General features: G+C 41.9%; 1 protein-coding gene across 4 annotated transcripts in view; it reads right to left on the reverse strand.

The window, feature by feature from the left end:
• Positions 1-20867, reverse strand: part of LOC138739475 (NEDD4-binding protein 2-like 2) — a 53756-nt gene that overhangs the window by 20237 nt on the left and 12652 nt on the right. For 3 of the 4 annotated variants that reach the window (XM_069891613.1, XM_069891616.1, XM_069891615.1), the window contains exon 3: positions 16830-16954. In XM_069891613.1, the coding sequence (XP_069747714.1) occupies positions 16830-16954 (125 nt within the window). Of the gene's footprint in view, positions 1-11591; positions 12008-16829; positions 16955-20867 lie in introns of those variants that run through there. The other variant, XM_069891617.1, reaches the window with a different exon arrangement.

The raw sequence follows: 20867 nt of genomic DNA on the forward strand, positions 1-20867 counted from the left end.
GGACCCTGAAGGGTTCTGGAGTAGAAGGCTACCGGCTGGCCTGGTTCAAAATGACTGCCAGTGCAAAGTCGGACGTATCGCTCTCAACTTGGAACGGAATGGACTCGTCGATGGCATGCAGCATTGCAGCAGTGATGTCCGATTTGATGCGGTCGAAGGCCGTTCTAGCTTCGGTTGACAGGGGGAAGGAGGTGATCTTGATGAGTGGCCGTTGCTTGTCAGCATAGTGTGGAACCCATTGGGCATAGTAAGAGAAAAAGCCCAGGCAGCGACTGAGTGCCTCTGGGTGTGGGGGGGGGGGGCCAAGTCCATGAGGGGATGCATGTGGTCAGGGACTGGCATTACCACCATGTTCTCCACCACACAACCCAAAATTGTGAGCCGAGTGGTCCGGAAGACACACATGTCGAAATTGTAGGTCAAGTTCAGTCGAATTGCATTCTGAAAAAATTTCTCAAGGTTGGTATCATGATCCTCCGTGTCATGGCCGCAGATGGTGACATTGTCCAGATACAGGAAAGTAGCAGTCACCCTGTTCTGGTCCACCATCCAGTCCATTTCCCGCTGGAAGACTGCGACGCCATTTGTGACACCATAGGGTACCCTGAGAAATTGATACAGCCGTCCATTCACTTTGAAGGCTGTGAAAGGTCAGTTTTCTTGGTGGATCGGGAGCTGATGATAGGCTGAACGCAAGTCAATGGTGGAAAATACACGGTATTTATTATCCCTAATAATACTTTCCATTAGTTTACCAACAACAAACTTACTGGCCTATGATTGCTGGGCCTACACCTGGAGCCCTTTTTAAAACAGAGAAACAACGTCTGCAATACGCCAATCCTGCAGTACTATGCCCCCCTCTAGTGAGTTTTGAAAAATCACTGTCAGTCTCCACTATTTTCTCCCTGACTTCCCTCAAGATCTGAGGAAAATCCCGTCGGGCCCGGGAGACTTATCCACCTTTATATGCCTCAAAAGTTCCAACATCCCCTCTTTCCTAATCCCTACATTTCCATAATCACCCCTTTTGCTTTTACAGAAGAGAAGAACTCATTCAATATCTCCCCCATCTCATTTGGCTCCGCACACAGTTGTCCAAGCTGATTCTCTAAGGGACCAATTGTATCCTTCACTCACCTTTTGCTATTGACATATTTGTAAAAACCCTTTAGATTTACTTTCACCCTGTTCGCTATAGCCACCTTGTACCTTCTTTACGCTTTCATAATTTCTTTCTTAAGTTTCTTTTTACAATTCCTATATTTTTCCAAGCATCTCATTTATACCTTGTTTAATGTAGGCCTCCCTTTTAATTCAAACCAACTTTCTAATCTCCCTTGAAAACCAAGGATCTCTCAAACTTTTGGCTCTGCCTTTTATCTTTACAGGAACAAAGATTTTGCACCCACAAAATCTCACCATTAAAAGACTTCCAATTCTCCTCTACCTCCTTCCCATGAAACTGATTAGCCCAAACCACTCATTGTATGACAGATTATAGATATGTTTTTGGGAGATAAATTGGGGCAGGTTTTTTAGTGTAGGTCACATTCAAACACTTTAAAACAGGTCTTATTTAAAATACTGGAGCTCAGCTCATGCTAGACATGTCGGCCCCAGAGCCTTTGCAAAAGCTTTGGAGAGTGCCCAAGAGACTTCACTAATGGATTGTTGCTACAAAAAGGCAACAGATGAAGAACTTGTTGGAGCTGCAGACTGTCTGGAGTGGAAATTGCTGTTCTAGGAGTGTCATGTGGTTTTGCAAGCAGAGAGAGTCAAAGTTTTTCTCTCTGAGAGAGACAGAGAGCTCAAACGAGCGAGAGAGAGAGAGAGAGAGAGAGAGAGAGAGATCTCAGTTCTGCAGTTTTACAGTCAGCACCAGCAGCTGGGACTGGAACAGGACAAGCTGGCAAGCTTGTGGGAAACCCCATTTGGAAGACAGGTTGTGTGTGCTTGGTTCAGCCTGGTCAAAGCCCCTGTGGTTCATGAAAGAAGAGAGGACTGGCTGCCTAATGTTTCACTTGAAATGAGAAATAAAAAGGAACTCTGTGGTGACCTGAAAGAAAGAGGTCATCATCTGGAGAACCCTGAGGGGGCAACTTTCTTCAGCAAGATACTGAAGTGGCTGATTAAAAAGGAATCAGTTGTGGGTGTCCAGCGGACAACAAATCTCTCTCTGAAAATCTTTCAAGCACCAAAGCCTGGTGAACTTTATAAATGTTAAATTTTGTGCACAGTATAAGAATTTCCTGCAACCAGTGAACTTGGAGGAATGAGAAGTGAGATTGGACTGTGAAGCAAAGAACTTTTCTGAACTTATACACACATTACATACGTGCGCTTAGAATTAGAAGGGGGTTAAGTTAAGTTAGTTAAGTCAATAGTGATAAATTACAGTGTGATTCTTTTTTCATGTTTAAAGATAATTAAAAGCAACTTTTGTTTATGTAACCATTTGTCTTGGTGAATATCTATTGCTGCTGGGTTTTGGGGTCCTCTGGGCTCATAACACCTGCAAATCCCTTCTCATTTGTTCGAATCTGGCTTTCCCCCACTCAAAAACCTTAATCTTTGGACCAGACCTAACCCTTTCCATAATTATATTGAAACTAATTCTACCATGTTCATTGGATCTGAATTGCTCCCCAACACACACCTCAGTCACCTGACCCATTTCATTCCCAAACAGTAGATCCAACTTCTTTAGTGGGTTACATCCACATCTTGCTGCAAAAAAAACTATCCCTCAAACATTTTACAAATTCTAATCCATCCAACCCCTTCACAGAATGGGTTTCCCAACCTATATTAGGAAAATTAAAATCCCCACTAACACAACTCTGTGCTTATTACAAATCTCTGCTATTTCCTTACACATTTGCTCCTCTATTTTTTGCTCCCCACCAGGTGGTCTATAATACACCCGATAATTGTAACTTCTCCTATTCCATTTTTAATTCCACCCATACTGCCTCCCTTAACGAGCCCTCCAATCTATCTTGCATCAGCACCGTTGTAATATTTTCCCTGACAAGCAATACCACACCACCCCCTTTTACCCCTCCAATTCTATCACACCTAAAGCAGCAAAACCCAGAATATCTAGCTGCCAGTCACAACCCTCCTGCAACCATGTCTCACTAATTGCCACCACGTCACACTGCCAAGTGTTTATCCACACCTTCAGTTCGTCCACCTTCTTTACAATACTCCAAGCATTAAAGTAAATGCATTTCAGAGATTTACCACATCTTTCCCTCTGTTTGTCCCTATCTTTATGGCTAACTATTATTTATTACCATCATTCCCCCTCCATCACTGCATCGATCATTTTTCTTCTCAATCACCTGTCTTTCCACCCCCAAAATTTTGTCGACAAGCCTTCTCTATTTGCAGAGAAACCTTCTCCTTGATGTTCTCCTTTATATGGTCCCCTTCCCCCAACCATACTAGTTTAAAACCTCCTTAGTAGCCCTTCATTAAATATTCAAATTTGAAATGATGACAGAGCACAACAATCCACACCACCTTGAAAATGGCAACTGCATACAAAGCATCTACAAACCTGTTAATGTCTCCCTCCCTCAAATCAAACCAAAAATAAGCTCAAATCCTTTCATCCAAGGTAAGTCTTACATCCCTGAAAATCCATGTAAATCTGGCAACTCCACCACCAATTTTGTGATGCATCACACACACACAATGAAAAACTAGAAATATTGATCTTGAATTGATAAAGAATCTTGCATGGCAAGACTATTAGGAAAAAATTATCCAAAGAGTAAAAGTTTTCTTCTAGATAATTTCATCAAGCAAGGGTGGCACAAATAGCGCAACAGTATTACATTGCAAAGAGTTTGTTCATTCTTCCCGTATCTGCGTGGGTTTCCTTTGGGTGCTGCGTTTCCTCCTGCTTTTCAAAATGTATAGGGTTTATAGGTTAATTTGGATATTTGGGTGTCATGAGCTCCTAGGCTGGAAGAACCTGTTACTGAAATGTTTGTCTAAATATAATACACACACATACATGTTTAAAATTAAACCATAGAACAGTACAGCACAGAAATATGCCCTTCTGGTCTGGGCAGAACCATTTTTTTCCCCTAGTCACATTGACCTGCACCATAGCCTCCATACTTCTCCCATCCATCCATGTACCTGTCCAAATTCCTCAAATGTTAAAATTGAGCCCTCATTCACAACTTCAGCTGGAAGCTTGTTCCACACAACTGCGTGAAGAAGTTCCCCCTAAACCTTTCCCTTTCACTCAACCCATGACCTCTGGTTTGCATCTCACCTACAAGTAATAAACTTCCAAAGATAAAAGACTAAGATAAATCTAAAATACAAAGTTTTGCAAGCCATATATCACTACCTGGAGACAAACTGCTGCAAATACAATCCAATCTTATTCCCATCCTTGATTAAATGTAGCTATTCAGCACAAAGACATGGCGAACAACAAATAACACCATTGTACAAGTCATTCATGCCCAATATATTTTTCAAAACCCCTTTCCACCAGCATTTTGCTTTCCTCATTTACATAGTTTTATTAGTTTTCAAAATATAAATTTTTCATGCAAAACTAGTATAATTTGATGCTGAATATACCAATACATTATTTCAAGGGATGAGAGAACTATGTGTTATCATGGACAATGTTTAATACAACTCCGATTATCTGAAATTGGATTATCTGAAATCCCCATTTATCCAAATTTAAAAAATTTTTTGGATAAATGAGGATATCGGAAACAAATCAGAAATCCTCATTTATCAGATATTTTTCGGAGCTGAACTGACTTCACAGGTTGAAAAATTTTTTCACTCGTCATGAAATTAGAATGACAATTGTAAAATCAAAAGGCGTAGAAAGAAACCAAAAAAAAGTGGAAAGATAGATGATTGGGAAGTTTTAAAAAACTTTCAGAAGGTAACTAAAAACTTGAAAGGATAGAAAAGATGAAGTACGAAAGTCAGCTTGCAAGTTATATCAAAGCAGATACTAAAAACTTTTCAAGTATACATAGAGTAAAAGAGAGTTGAGAGTAGATATAAGACCAATAACAAATGATGATGGAGAAATAGCAATAGGAGACAAGGAGTTTACAGAGGAACTAAATGAGAATTTTGCACAAGTCCTCACTGTGGAAAACATGTGCAGTGTGCGGGGGGACGTGGCAAGATGGCGTAGAAGAAAGACGTGTATTCCACCTTTCCCCAGCTGGATTACTAAATATCTCATTTTAAAAAGCATAAAAGTGGTTAAAAATAATATTTACAGTTGTTTAAATAACAGTGATTTATGATGGCATCAAATGTGAAAAATTTAAACCTCAACTTCAGAAAAAATTACCATACAAAAGTGCGGAAGAATTGAGGCCTACCTGCATTGCTGAATCCATGGAATAGTCTTTGGGAGTCTCCAAGCCTCAGAGGACTCCAGCTCGTTTGAGTTTGACCTCGGCGCTGATCCTGCCTCCGCAAGATGGTGCTGACACCTTGGTGAGCTCGGCCGTTGCCGACCCGCGTTCACGTGAAGATGTGCACGCGGGTGGCACTGCCGAGAAGGGGACATGCGAACTCACTGGGTAGCCCAGGGCACGCGACGCTCCTGTGCATCCAGCGGCTTTGCCTGGCTTGCGTGGGGCATCCCGGGTCCGAGAATTGCTGGAGGAAGTATGGTCTGTGGGGGAGCCCAAACGCCAATGTCCCAATGAGGTCGGGCTGCTGGCGTCGGGTGTCCAGACCCGCAGCCGTTCAGCTAAAGGATCTACGATGACTAAGGAAGAAGAGGAACTTACCTTATTGGAATTTGTCCAGGAGGAGGAGCTTGTAATTAAAGGAGGTAGTCCTCAAAAAGTGGAGGTGGACTCTGGAATGGATTCAGTGTTTACTGTTTTGGAAGGGATTGCTTGTCAAATGCACAATATGTCAAAACAAATATCAACTCAGGTGAATCAAGGATTTATGGAGATGAAAATAAAAATGAATACCCTGTGTGATGAAATGTCAACTGTGAAACAGGAAATGACTGTAGTTAAGAGTGATATTAATAGATGTATAAGATCAGTTGATACTGTGCAAGATAATTTTAAGAAAATTGAAACAGCCTTTTCTGAGTGTCAAAACCAGGTGGAGCGTAATAGAGAAAAAAATGGAAGAAGTGGAAGGTCCTTTTGTAGATTGGGGGATTCAAAAAAGAGATTTATTGAAGAAGATTGACTCGTTGGAAAATCAAAGCCAAAGGAATAATGTGAAAATAGTTGGTCTTCCAGAGGACATTGAAGGTTTCGATCCTATAAAATTTTTTAAGCATTGGATCCCAGAGGTGCTGGGTAAAGAGCTTTTTCCTCAAGGCTTGGAATTAGATCAGGCTCATAGAACTCTGAGAGGAAAACCACTTTCAGGACAAACACTGAGAGCAGTCTTGGTTCGTTGTTTAAAGTACCAAGATAAAGAAATGATTCTACTTATGGTGGTACAGAAAGCACAGCAGAATCAGTCTCCGTTAATAGTCCAAAATAACAGAGTGTTCTTTTATGCTGATTTGAGCCAAGAGGTTATTAGAAGACAATGAGAATTTAATACACCCAAAGATGTTTTGTGGCGAAAAGGCTACAAGTTTGCTTTTCGTTATCCTGCAATTTTGAAAGATTTTATGGAAATTTTCAATCTCAATTCTTTGACAATGATCATGATGCTTTGGTTTTTGCTAATTCTTTGCCGGAACTGCAAAGAAATGGGTGTTCTCCTCTGTTGTCTCTTAAGAGGAAGGTAAATAGAAATGGTAATGGACATGGGTATGGAAAGAATGGAAAGTATAGGAAGAATGGAAAGAAAGATAAGTTGACAAAGTCTTGGTGATGTTGAAGATCCGGAGCAGTTGTTGGGCTTGGAATCATTGGGCTGAATATATGGACTATATTTTATTGTGTTTAATTAAATAATAAATATGCATCTGTCTGGGGTGGGGGGGGGGGGTTGGATGACACTGAAAACTTTGATAGTCATCTGCCGCTAGTGGGTTTACCACACCCAGATTTTTAGGGTATTACTACCTTTGTGTGGTTTTTTTGGTGTTTTTCTGTTATTTTTTGGAGGTTATTTTTAAAAGAAGAATTATAGAGGGGAGCATTATTTTATTGTGTGTAAATATATTAGTCATTAAAAATGATGTCTAAATTGAATTTTGCAACTTTTAACCTTCAGGGATTAATAATCCAATTAAGAGAAAGAGAATATTGGCTTATATAAAAAAAATGAAAATTGATATTGCTTTTTTACAAGAAACACATTTGACTGAAAAATAACATTTGAAATTGAAGAGAGATTGGGTTGGTCATTTTTTTTCTTCTTTTAATTCTAAGGCAAGAGGAGTAGTGATTTTGGTTCATAAAAATTTACCCTTTGAATTGGAATCTTCAGATTCCAATACTCTGCTGGCAGGGTATTAAGAGTGAACTGTAAACTTTTTGCTGAATCTTTATGCCCCTAATATAGATGATGAGCAGTTTATTTCAGAAGCTTTTTTACTGTTAAATCAAGCTAATGAAAATGTCTTAGTTGGTGGTGATTTTAATTGTGTTCTGGACCCTTTATTGGACAGAAATCCAAAAAGTATAAGGAAATCAAAGATGGCAACACAAATTAATACATTTAAATTTGGTGGATATTTGGAGAAAAGTTAATCCTACAGAGAAAGATTTTTCTTTTTATTCTTCACGACATGATTTGTTTTCAAGAATTGATTTATTTTTGGTATCATCACATTTACAAGGTAGCATATTACGAGCTGAATATAAAAGTAGAGTTATATCAGATCATTTATTGTTACTTTTTTCTTGTGAAAGTTCGGAGGTAGTACATCCATCGTTTAGATAAAGGTTTAACGCAATATTATTGGAAAAAACAAGAGTTCGTTACTTTTGTTACTTTTATTTTTGAATGAGAATGTTAATTCTGTGGATAGTCATTTTGTAATATGGGATGCTTTAAAAGCTTATTTGAGGAGGCAGATTATTAGTTATTCTACTAAAGTTAAGAAATATATGGCAGAAAGTTTAGAGTTAGAAACTAAGATTGCTGAGTAAGAGAAAGATTTTCAGAAAGGTATAACAGATAAAAAAGTCGCATTAGTGAGATTGAAATTACGTTATAATACTTTACAAACTTATCAGTTTGAGCGCTTAATTAATCAATCTAAACAACGTTATTATGAGTTGGGGGAAAGAGCTCATAAGGTACTTGCTTGGCAATGGAAAGCTGAACAGACATCTCAGACTATTAATGCTGTTAAGAAGAATTCAAAAGTTACTTATAAACCTCAGGAAATTAATGACCAGTTTTATTCATTTTATCTACAATTATATACCTCTGAGGGGAAACAGGATAATGGTTCTATTGACTCATACTTATCTAAATTTAAGTTTCCGGCATTAGATGGAAATGATGTTCAGTAATTGGAATCTCCATTTACGGATTTTGAAATTAAGGAAGCTATTCATGAAATGCCTAATGGAAACTCCCAAGGGGGATGATGGATTCTCTGGAATTTTATAAACTTTTTTTATGATGATTTCTCCAATGTATTTGGAGAAGTGTTGAATCAAGTTATTGAAGATCAGAAGTTACCAGAATCATGTTCAAGTGCTTTAATAACTGTAATTCCAAAAAAAGAGAGATCCATTAAAAGTGTCTTCATATAGACCTATTTCTTTATTAAATGTAGATTATAAAATTATAGCAAAAATATTAGTTAATAGACTTGCTAAATATTTACCAAAATTGGTACATATTGATCAAACAGGTTTTATTAAGAATAGAAATGCATCAGATAATATTTTTTGATTAATTACTTTGCTCAACGCATATTGAAAGCAACCAAACCACTCTATTGTGGTTGCATTAGATGCAGAAAAAGCTTTTGATAGGGTTGAGTGGGATTTTTTTAATTTAAAGTGTTAGAGAAATGTAAATTCAGGCCTTTTTTTATTGGTTAGGTTAAGGCTTTATATATGAACCTGATTGCTAGGGTGGTGACAAATGGACAATTTCTTTACCATTTAAATTGAGTCGTTCAACTCAACAGGGCTGCCCATTGTCACGAGCCTTATTTGCGTTGGTTATTGAACCGTTAGCTCAGGCTATTAGACAAAATGAAGAAATTAGAGGGATGAGTGTTAAGAATGAAGAATATAAAATTAATTTATTTGCGGACGATTTGTTGGTATACTTGACGGAACCGGAACGGTTGTTGAAACAATTGCAAGAGAGTTTGTTGAAATTTGGAAAATTATCAGGATATAAAGTTAATTGGAATAAAAGTGAAATTTTACCAGTTGGAGTGGGAGATTATTCTGAATTTAAAACTATTACAAAATTAAGGTGGACAAGTAAAATTAAATATTTAGGTGTGTTCATGGATACTAATCATCAATCATTATATCAATTAAATTACGAACCTATATTAAGATGGATTAAAGCAGATTTGATTAAGTGGAAAGATCTTCCATCAACTTTGATTGGTTGGGTTAATTGTATTAAAATGAATATTTTTCCTCAAATTCAATATTTATTTCAATTAATACATTGTTTACATTCTATGGGCTTTTTTCAACATTTGAAAAAAGCAGTGTGAGAGTTTTTATGGAAAGGTAAATTAGCTCAAGTGGCGTTGCATATACTTACATGGAAGTATGTAATGGGTGGACTACAATTACCACATTTTCAAAACTATTATGAAGCTGCCCAGTTGAAGTTTGTTAGTAGATTGATGGATTTAGACTAGCCTCCTAGCTGGGCTAAAATGGAGATGGTGTGTATTTCTAGGGCTGAGATACATGAATTTATATTTTGTTGGAATTTGATTTTATTACACCAATATGATATGCCGATATTGAAACATTTATTAAAGATGTTAGAGTGTTAGAGTCGAAAGATAAATTACCAATTTTAACTCCATTGTATAATAATCAGCTTATTCCTTTTTCAATGTTTAATAATCATTTGAAGATTTGGGATTCTAAAGGTATAAAGACAATACAAGATTGTTTTGTAGAGGGGCAATTTCTTTCTTTTAATCAATTGAGAGAAAGATTTTGTATACCTGTAAATTCTTTGTTTGCATATTATTAACTTAGAGCTTTGATCAAAGATAATTATGCTAGATGATTTTATAACTCACCTCGGGGAGGTATATTCTCCACTTCCAAGCGCTCCCCTAAGGCACCTGAAAGCAGCTTGCAGCTTTCAGGTGTCTAGCAGGGGGGTGGGCTGACGACAATCAGCCGGTGACCCAACTCCCCGTGCCTGACAGCCCCCCTTCCCGCTGCCTGGCAGCTCCCTGGCGCGGGACATCAGGGCTTGGGCAGCAGGCACAGAACTATGGGGCTGGGGCGGCAGGCATGGGTACAGTTTTGTTGGGGAAAGTATCTTCCAATCCTTGTCTTGCAAATCATCCATTTGCAGAATGCTGATACACTGCAGTTAGTGAAGAAGCATGGTTTCAAAGGGAGCAATTTTGCAAAAGATTTATTTCTCATCAAGTCCACACACCAAACATTCCCCCTAGACACCTTAAAGCAGCAAGTCAAAGTGCCTAGCAGCAGGCAGGCTGTTGACAGCTGGGGATAGCCACCCTCCCCGCTGGGGACAGCCATCCTCTCCGCGAGCTGCACATTACACGTCAAAGAGCCGCATGTGGCTCACGAGCCATGGTTTGGCCACCCCTGGTATACCACGAAATATACTAGCATGGATTGAGCATTGATTGATTTGCAGGATCAGAGATTCGGAATACAGAAATTATATTCTGGTTGGCTGCTAGTGTTGTCCCACAGAGGTGGGACTGCTTCTTTTTATGCTCTAAAAAGAGGAGAAAATTGAAAATTCCCAGATGCAGAGACCTGGGAGTCCTCAAGCAAGATAGCCTGAGGGTAAACTTACATGTTGAGTTGGTGGTGAAGAAAGCAAATGCAATGCTGGCATTCCTTTCAAGAGGAATAGAACATAAGAAATAGTAGCTCATCTGACCCATCTATCCTGCTCTGCCATTCAATGAGATCAAGGCTGATTTGATGATAAGCTCATTTCCATCCATCCATCTTCCTTTTCCTCAATTCTCCTATGAAAAAAATAAATCCAACTGGTCTAAAATATATTTACTGAGGTAGCCCCAACTGCTTCAATGGGCAGTGAATTCCATAGAAAAGCAGTTCCTCCTCATCTCTGTCCTAAATCTACTACCCTGAATCTTGAGGTGATGTCCCCTAATTCTAGTCTCCCCAACCAATGGAAACAACTTACCTACCTCCATCTTATCTATGCCTTTCACAATTTTATGTTTCTATATGATCCCCTCTCATTCTTCTAATTTCCAGTAGTAGCCCTAGATAACTCAATCTCTCCTCACAGACTAACCCCCTCATCTCTGGGATCAACTTGGTTAACCTCCTCTGCAGCATATACTAAGCCAGTACATCCTTCAAGTAAGGAGACCAGATTGTGTGCGGTATTTCAGATGCAACCTCACCAGTACTTTGTACAGATGCAGCATAACCTCCTTGCTCCAAAATTCAATCCCTCTACCAATAAAGGCCAACATTCCATTTGCCTTCTTGATAGTCTGTTGCACCTGCAAAACAATCTTTTGTGATTCATGAATTAGCACTCCCAAGTATTTCACTTGCCTTTTAAATAAAAAGAACAGGGATGTGATGTTGAGGCTTTATAAGGTACTGGTGATACTTCACTTGGGGTACTACGAACAGTTTTGGACTGATTTAATAAAGGATGTGCTGACATTGGAGAAGGTTCAGATGAAGTTCACAAAGATGATTCAAGCAATGCAAGGACTATCACAAGATGATCACTTGACAACTTTTGGTCTGTACTCATTGGAATTTGGGAGAATGAGGAAGCATCTCATTGAAACATTTCAAATGCCAAATGGCACGAACACTGTAGAGGTAGCATGGTTCTTTCCGCATAGTGGGAGAGACTAGGATAAGAGGGCACAATTTTAATTTCAATTTTTTTCCCCCCTATAAATATATTAATAGTCTTTAAACATTTATACATTTCAAATATATAAATTAAATGTTTACAAACAAAAAGAAAAACTTCCACCCTCTTTCCCTCCCCTCACTCAACAACACAAGAATATAGCTTTGAGTACTGTCAGAGCTCCCAGTACATTCATAATGTTTTTCTGGGATATCACATCTTTAAATACCTTGATGGGTCAGGTTTACAATCTAAATATGGTTGCCACATCTTAACGCATGTGTCTTTTATTTTTTTTTTAAAAGTTAATTTCTCCATGGGTATACAACTATGCATCTCCCCAGCCCATCAAGCAATTAATAGAGGAGAGTTGGACTTCCAAGTAATTGTTAACAAAACTTATTTGAAATTTAGTCAATTTATTGCTCATGTCCATAAGATTGCACAGAAGGTGCAGCGCTGGGTCATATGTGAAGGTCACTCCTGTTATTCCTGTTGGTGTTTCAGCAAAATCATGCCAGAATGGTCTTACCTTCACACCATGTAGAATGTATAAAAGTTCCATGTCTAAAGCACATTTCAGATATTTTAGATTTTAATTTATGTTGAAGAAAATTATTTGGAATCAATCCATATCTCGCATTAACTGCTGATATCATACTGTCCAAACACCAGTCAGATTAGCATTCTTCCAGTATTGTAACACCTAGATCTGGCTCCCACCTCTCTGTCGACTTTGTAGGCCTCACTCAACACTTTTGCCTTGGAGAGCAGAAAACATCCTAGTTACAAATTTAGGTGCATTTCCCAGTCAAAGCATACCTGCCACTTTATTACTTGAGGGTGGGGTCATTGTGGGACCCCACCTCTCTTGCAAGAAAGACCTCAACTGAATAAAGAAGGATCCATTTGACAGATTATATTTCTGTTTTAGTTGTTCAAAGGACATAAGTAGCCCTTCTTTATAGCAATGTTTAATTCCTTTCTCATGCCAAATATTTAAAATTCTATTGCCCAAGTTCATAGGCAATAGCTCGTTCGCCCAGCAACTGTATGCTTGTGGACCATAACTTGCACATAAACTGAGCTCCTCTGTCAGAGGAGATATGCATGGGCAGTCCAAAACGCACTATCCAATTAGCTATGAGGGCTCTCGCACAAGCCGAGGCGGAGGTGTCGGAAAGTAGGACAACCTCCGGCCATCTCACGAACCTGTCTACTACCATAAAGATGCGAATAGCATCCCTGGAAGGGGGTAATGGGCCAACGATATCCACGTGGATGTGATCAAACTTGCGCTGTGTGGGTGCAAAACTTGTAGTGAGGCTTTGGTGTGATGCTGAACTTCTGAGGTTTGGCACTGGATGCTTGTCCTTGCCTAAGCGCCGACTTGCTTGCACAGGCCGTGCCCCATGAATTTGTCTGCCATGATCCTTGCTGTCATCCTAATCGAAGGGTGAACTAAACTGTGTATGGAAACAAACACCCAATATCGCTTCGCAGTACGTACAATGGATCTCAGTTAACCAGTGGATATGTCACAAAGTAGAGAAGTATTTGCTGGACCAAAGTGTATATCCTCCAATTTCTGTCCCATAATGGCAGAGTGATATATGGCCATCTCCTCATCTTTCTGTTGAGCTGCTGGCAAAGTCATGGAGTCTATTTTGGGAGAAGGCAAATGGACAGAAGTGATGGCAGTGTGTAATAGCACGTCAGCAACTAGATTGCTCTTCCCCTTGATGTGCTTTATTGTAGTCCTCCTCTGAAATGTAGGAGAGTTGTTGTTGTCGTCATGCTGACCATGGATCTGACATCTTGCCAAACACTTTATTGTTCGGCAGCTTTTTTAATATATCCTGTATTTCCTCTATTTCAAATGGTTTTATCAATTTGTTTTGCTCCTCTTCTTGCAATTTTGGTAGTTCAATTTTAGCTAAAAACTCATCTATTTTGTCTTCTTTCCCTTTGTTCTCAGTTCAGTATAATGGTTCAAGGAATTCCTTAAAGTAATTTGTTTGTCCTTTTTCCTTGATGCCAATACAGTTCTTTTAGCTTGTTCTAAGTTGCCAGGCTAGTATTTTGTGCGTTTTTTTCTCCTAGCTCATAACACTTCTGCTTTATTTTCATTATGTTCTTCTCCATCTTATACGTTTGTAATGTTTTGTATTTTATTTTTTTGTCCGCCAATTCTCGTCTTTTTGTTGCATCTTCCCTTGTTGCTAGTTCTTTTTCTGTACTTACTATTTCCCTTTCCAACTGTTCTATTTCCCGATTGTAGTCCTTTTTCATCTTAGTTACATAACTTATTATCTGCCCTCTAATGAAGGCTTTCATTGCATACCATAATATAAATTTGTCTTTCACTGATTCCGTATTTATTTCAAAGTACATTTTAATTTGGCTTTCAATAAATTCTCCAAATTCCTATCTTTTAAGTGGCATGGAGTTTAATCTCCATCTATATGTTCTTGTGGGATGTCCTCCAGTCTTATTGCTAATAACAGGGGTGAATGATCAGATAGCAATCTAGCTTTATATTCAGTTTTCCTAACTCTCCCTTGGATATGGGCTGACAACAGGAACAAGTCAATCCTTGAGTACGTTTTATGTCTACTCGAATAATATGAGTATTCATTCTCCTTTGGGTGTTGCCTCCTCCATATATCCAAAAGTTGCATTTCCTGCATTGATTTAACAATAAATTTGGCTACTTTTTAATTCCTTTTTGCTAGTCTTTTGTCCAGTTTTATCCACCTTTGGTCCAAATTAAGGTTAAAATCCCCTCCCATCAATATATTCCCCTGCGTATCTACAATCTTCAAAAAAATATCTTGCATAAACTTTTGATTCTCTTCATTAGGTGCATATATATTGATCAAATTGCAAAATTCTGAATATATCTGACACTTTATCATTACATACCTCCCTGCTGGATCTATTATTTCCTCCTCTATTTTGATTGGTACATTTTTATTGATTAATATAGCTACCTCTGCCTTTTGAGTTATATGATGCTGCCATTACGTGCCCTACCCAGTCTCTCCTTAGTTTATCATGTTCCACTTCAGTTAGATGCGTTTCCTGCACGAATGCTATATCTATTTTTTTTTTCAGTAAATTTAATAGCCTCTTCCTTTTGATTTGGTTATGTATTCCATTAATATTTCCTTGAGTATGTTTTATGTCTACTCAGTCTCACCCTGATGCCAACCTGCTTTCCATGCTTCTGCCTTCTTTAACTGTGCTTCCAACAGCCTCCTGTGTGTCTCCTGCAATCCGCTCTGCAGTGTGCTGCAGTCTGTTCTCTGCTTCAGTAGGTTAAAGTTGCTGAGTATCTTACCAATCTTTTCTGTTAGTTTGAAAATGCGGTTCAGTATTTCTTATTTTCTTGAATGTTTCCTGATCACATATGGGTTGGGGATTTCACTGTTGTGAGGAGTCAAAGTTGGTGTTGCAACCTCATGTGACATCATTTTTTTCCCTTCTATAGATCAACCAAGTCTGAATTCAAACCATCAATTCAAAATTCAGATTTATTGTCAGAATACATTCATGGCATCACATACTACTCCGAGATTCATTTTCCTACAGGCCATGCAGAATTTCTATTGAATTCAGTAAGGATCCCAAGTGCCTGTAGCTTCTGAATTAGTCTACCATTTCTGACTAAAATCCATGTCCATAACATCCACTACCCTAAAAACTCAAATTAATAAGACATGATCTGCCCTACACAAAGCTATGCAGACTGACCCTTAAATGACCAAGCTGCTCTGAATATCCGTAAATCATACATATCCTCTTCAAGAGTTTTCCCAGCGCTGATAGGAGGTGCACTGGAATTTTATTTCCTGGATCATCTCCATTTCCCTCTTTGAACCTACTCTCCAGTCCTCCAGGTTCTTACTAGTGAGGAATCAAAGAACTTCAAGCCCCTGCAACTTTCTCACTTGCCATTATGCCTCAGGGACTTATCCATCTTAATGCTCTTGATCTCAAATTGCCCCAATATACAAGCATTCTCCACACTATACTATGACTATCCATGTCCTTCTTGTTGGTGAAATCCAATGCAATATACTCATTTAATACCTCATCCGAGTTCAAGCATGCATTTACTCCTTGGGACTGCAAAACATCCACCCTTCCCTAAGTCATCCTCATGTTTTTAAATGCATGTGCATAATGCTTTGGAGGATTACTTTAATTTAGACATACAACACAGTAATAGGCCCTTTCTGCCCACAAGCCTGTGCCACCCAATTATCCTACAAATCCAGTACATTTTGAACAGTAGGAGGAAACTGGAGTGCCTGGAGGAAAGCCATGCAGACACAGGGAGAAGTACAAACCCCTTACAGACAGCTCCAGTATTGAATCCTGGCCATTAGCGCTGTAACAGTGTGGGACTAACCGTGCCACCCCAAATTCTCTTAATCTTGTTCGCCAAAGGCATTTCATGGCTCCATTTGGTCTTTCTAATTCTTTGCTTGAGCCCTTTCCTGCAATCCTTAGATTCCTCCAGAGCCCAGTGCAATTATAACTTCATTTATAACCTCAAATGCACTGAAAAATGCGTAGAATTTTGAATTCCATCTTTACTTTTTAGTGTTCAACTTTATACAATGTTAGAAGGAAATGCCAGACTACAACTTTAGACATGGTATAATCATACAGCATTTTTCTATTTTCATTAATATTCCATACATGATCTATGAAAGATCATCCTTTCAATAAAATTGCCTGTATTGGATCAAAGGTAATAAATACGAGATAGCAATAACTACCGAGTTATTAAATAAAGTAAATCATACCTCTGTTCTGATTCCACTCATGAGCTTCCCCAAGGAAATTGGGGTCAAAGCAGTAACCTCCATTCTGACAGAAATAATCATCTGTGCTCAAGACTATACCATTCGGACATTCATCTAACAGCAACCTGTATACAGGAATACTCAAAAATAATTATGTTGGCAATTTGATTCTACCCTCAAGAATAGATAAACTTATGCATTTAGTAGATATTTTAAATTAGTCTCATATGCTAACTATTGAAATTTCTATCAACACGTTAACAATTATGGGGAAAAATAAAGGAAATGTCAGAAGTTACCAATGCAATTTTTTCCCCCAAAATAATGTGTTTTTTGTAAAATAAAAAAGCACAATATATTTGTCACGTTGTTACTGTATATTATGGCGGATCAGATGACCTTCAGATAAGACGTGATCCCAGTTTCAGCCTGCATTTCATGGTTTTGTAGTGGTGGATACTCTGCTCCTGCAATAACACACACAACCAGACGGGTTGAGCTCAGTGAGCAGACGAGTTTATTGCAGGCTGCTGGGCTGCACTTGTACTCCCAGCCCGGACCTGGCTGAGAACCGCGCTGGAGGGTGCTGACGTCATGTGGTCCCCTAGCCCCGTGCTAGAAGGAAGGGAAACCCCCAACAGCGCCATTTTGGCCAGCTGCCCTGCTGTATGGCTTACAAGCGGGGCTGGTTCACCTGCCTTGTGGTGAGCCGCTTGCCTTGTGCTGAGCTGCCACAAAGCCTCCCCCCTCCCACCCCAGAACCAGCGCCAATGTCTTCTTTTGCCAGGCGGCCTCGCTTCTTGGCCTGGGCAATGACCATGGGCTCGGTGGGATCGAGATGCGCTGGCTTCAGCCTGTCCATGGTAAACAGCTCATGCCTGCCGCCCAAGTCCAGCGTGAACGTCAAGCCGGAATGCTGTATAACTCTGTACGGCCCCTTGTACGGTCACTGCAGAGATGCCGCGGTCAGGCCCAGCTGAACGAAAACGAAATACATGGAGAGCAGCTCGCCAGGAACGTGAGACGGGCAGGTGCCATGCCTGGGCGGCAGTGGGGGTTCGAAGGAGCCCAAGCGTACCCTGAGGTGAGGAAATAGCTTATGCGGCGACCACTGGGGATTGAGATTTGGTGACGAACTCACCAGATAGTGCCAACGGCGCACCGTAGACCAGCTCAGCTGATGACGCCTGCAGATCTTCCTTGGGAGTGGAGCAAATGCCCAGGAGCACCCAATGCAGTTCATCCATCCAGTCGGGACCGGTGAGGTGGGCCATGAGCGCCAACTGAAGGTGACAGTGAAGACGTTCGACCAGTCCATTGGCCTGCGGGTGGTAGGCTGTGGTGCGGTGTAGCTGTATCCCCAACATGTTGGTGAGCTGTGGCCAGAGTGCAGTTGTGAACTGGGTGCCTCGATCACTGGTGAGGTGAGCCGGGCTCAGGAGCAGGAGTCGGTGGTGGTGTCTGGCATCGGGATTGCATCGGGCCAGCGAGTGGTGTGGTCTACCACCATAAACAGGTAATGGTTGCCCACAGAAATGGGTAAGGGCCCGACTATGTCCATGTGAATGTGGCTGAACTATTCCCGGAAGTGCTCGAACTCCTGTACGGGCACCCTGGTGTGCCTGTGCATCTTGGACATCTGGCAATGGGTGCTTATTCTGGCCCAGCCCGTGATCTGTTTCCACAGCCTATGCCATACTAACTGTTCTGCCATCATCCGGACCATGGACCTGATGGACAGATGTGAAAGGTCGTGGATGTGACGAAAGACCTGCCTGCGCCACTGCTCCGGAACCACTGGTGCGGGTTGCCCAGGGAGATATCGCACAGGATGGTGCCTTCGCCACTTGGAGTCGGGATGTCTCGGAACTGCAGGACAGTGATGGCTGTCTTGAAAGCCCTCGTCTCCTCATTAACTTCCTGGTCCTGGCGAGCTGGTTGAAGTAGAGGCCTGGCGTCAGCACGCAGGTGGCTGGTCGCGAAAGTGCATCGGCAACCACATTGTCCTTCCCCGCCTTGTGCCGAATGTCGGTGGTAGACACAAAGGAGAGGTGACGCTGCTGGTGGGCCGATCAGGGATCCTTTGCCATCACGAGTGCCTGGGTGAGGGGTTTGTGGTCGGTGAAGATGGTAAAAGTACTCCCCTCCAAAAAATAGTGGAAATGCCACACCGCCAGATATAAGCCCAGTAACTCGCGGTCGAAGGCACAATACTTGCATTCCGGCAGGCGGTGAAGGTGGCTGAAGAATGCCAGCGGCTACCAATGCCCATTCACCTGCTGGCCCAGGATGGCACCGATGGCTGTGGCAGAGGCATTGACAGAGAGTGCCATATGCAGGTCGGTGTGTGGGTGGGCGAGTATGGCAGCCTTCGCGAGGGCGTCCTTGGTGGCCTCGAATGTGGTGCAGGCTTCTGGGTTCCAAGCGAGCATCTTGTGCTTGGCTGCGATGAGATCAAACAGCGGCTGTATGATGCGCGCAGCTCCTGGGATGAAGCGGTTGTAAAAATTGACCATACCCCCGAACTCCTGCAGCCCCTTGAGGCTGTCTGAGCGTGGGAACTCCCTGATCGCAGCAACCTTCGCAGCAGTGGGCATGGCTCCTTCGGCCATGATGGTATGGCCCAGGAACTCCATGGACTCTTTCCCAAACTGGCACTTGGCCGGGTTGATGCCAAGGCCGAAGTCGGCCAGCTGGGAGAAAAGGGCACGTAGGTGGGCCTTGTGTTGCACCCGGTCCTTGCTGGCGACGAGGATGTCATCCAAATAAATAAAGACGAAATCCAAGTCTTTGCCCACAGACTCCATGAAGCGCTGGAAGGGTCTGAGCGGCGTTCTTGAGCACGAACGGCATTCACAGGAATTCGAACAAACCAAAGGGGGTGATGATGGCCTTCTTGGGTATGTCCTTAGGGTGCAGCGGGATCTGGTGATATCCAAGCACCAGGTCAACCTTAGAGAAGACCCTCTCGCCGTGCAGGTTGGCTGTAAAGTGCTAGATGTGAGGGATGGGGTAACGGTCAGGATCGTTGAGCTGTCGATGGTCTCCGCAGGGACGGCAGCCGTTGGAGGCTTTCGGGACCAGGTGGAGCGGCTAGGCCCACGGGCTATCGGACCGCCGAATGATCCCGAGCTCCAACAGGTGCGAAAACTCCTCCTTCGCTACCTGGAGCTTGTCAGGCAGGAGCCGACTTGCCTTGGTGTGAACCGGCGGGCCCTGGGTGGGGATGTGGTGGAACACCCAATGGCACGACGAGGCAGCGGAGAACTGTGGCTTGAGGAGTGTCAGGAACTCATCCTAGATCTGCTCGAACTCGTCTCTGGGCATGCTGATCGTGGCCATCTTCAATTGCTCTGAGTGGGAGCCGTCGAGGCGAACGGCCTGGAAGGTATGGGTGTTCACCAGGCGCCTACCTCAAATGTCCACCAGAAGCCTGTGTTTGAGGAGGAAGTCTGCACCCAGTCAGGAGGGACAAGACGGTGAATCTGCATGAGAACTTTGGCTGGCCAATCTGGAAGTGGACGGTCTTGTTTCTATACGTCCTGATTGTCGTTGCATTGGCCGCACGATGAGGAGGTCTATGAGGTCAGTTCCTGGATTCGATGGCAGTGGCTGGGATGATGCTGATCTGGGCTCCAGTGTCAATGAGGAACCACCGGCTGCTTTCAGTCCCGCAGGTAGAGAAGGCTGTGTCTTTGGCCAGCCACTGCAGCCATTAACAGTGGCCGGCCTGGTAGTTTCCCTGGAATGACCAGGGCTTACGACACTTCTGAGCCTGGGCTCCCCAGCGCTGGTGGTAGAAGCAAAGGCCTGAAGCAAATGCTGTGGCCTTGGTTATGCTCTTGGGAGCCCCTGTAGGGGGTGGTCATGGACATGCCTCGTGACCTGCTGGACCACTGAGCCTTCCGAGAATTGTGCGAGCCATAGCTCTTGGGCCTTCTGGGCAACCTTCCTCAGGTCGGTGAAGTTCTCCTGGACCAGCAGCGGCCAGTTGTCTCTGGGCATATGTTCGAGAAAGATGCGCTCTAAGAGTGGGCA

Source organism: Narcine bancroftii, chromosome 7, assembly GCF_036971445.1.
Source record: "Narcine bancroftii isolate sNarBan1 chromosome 7, sNarBan1.hap1, whole genome shotgun sequence".
Lineage (NCBI taxonomy): Eukaryota > Metazoa > Chordata > Chondrichthyes > Torpediniformes > Narcinidae > Narcine > Narcine bancroftii.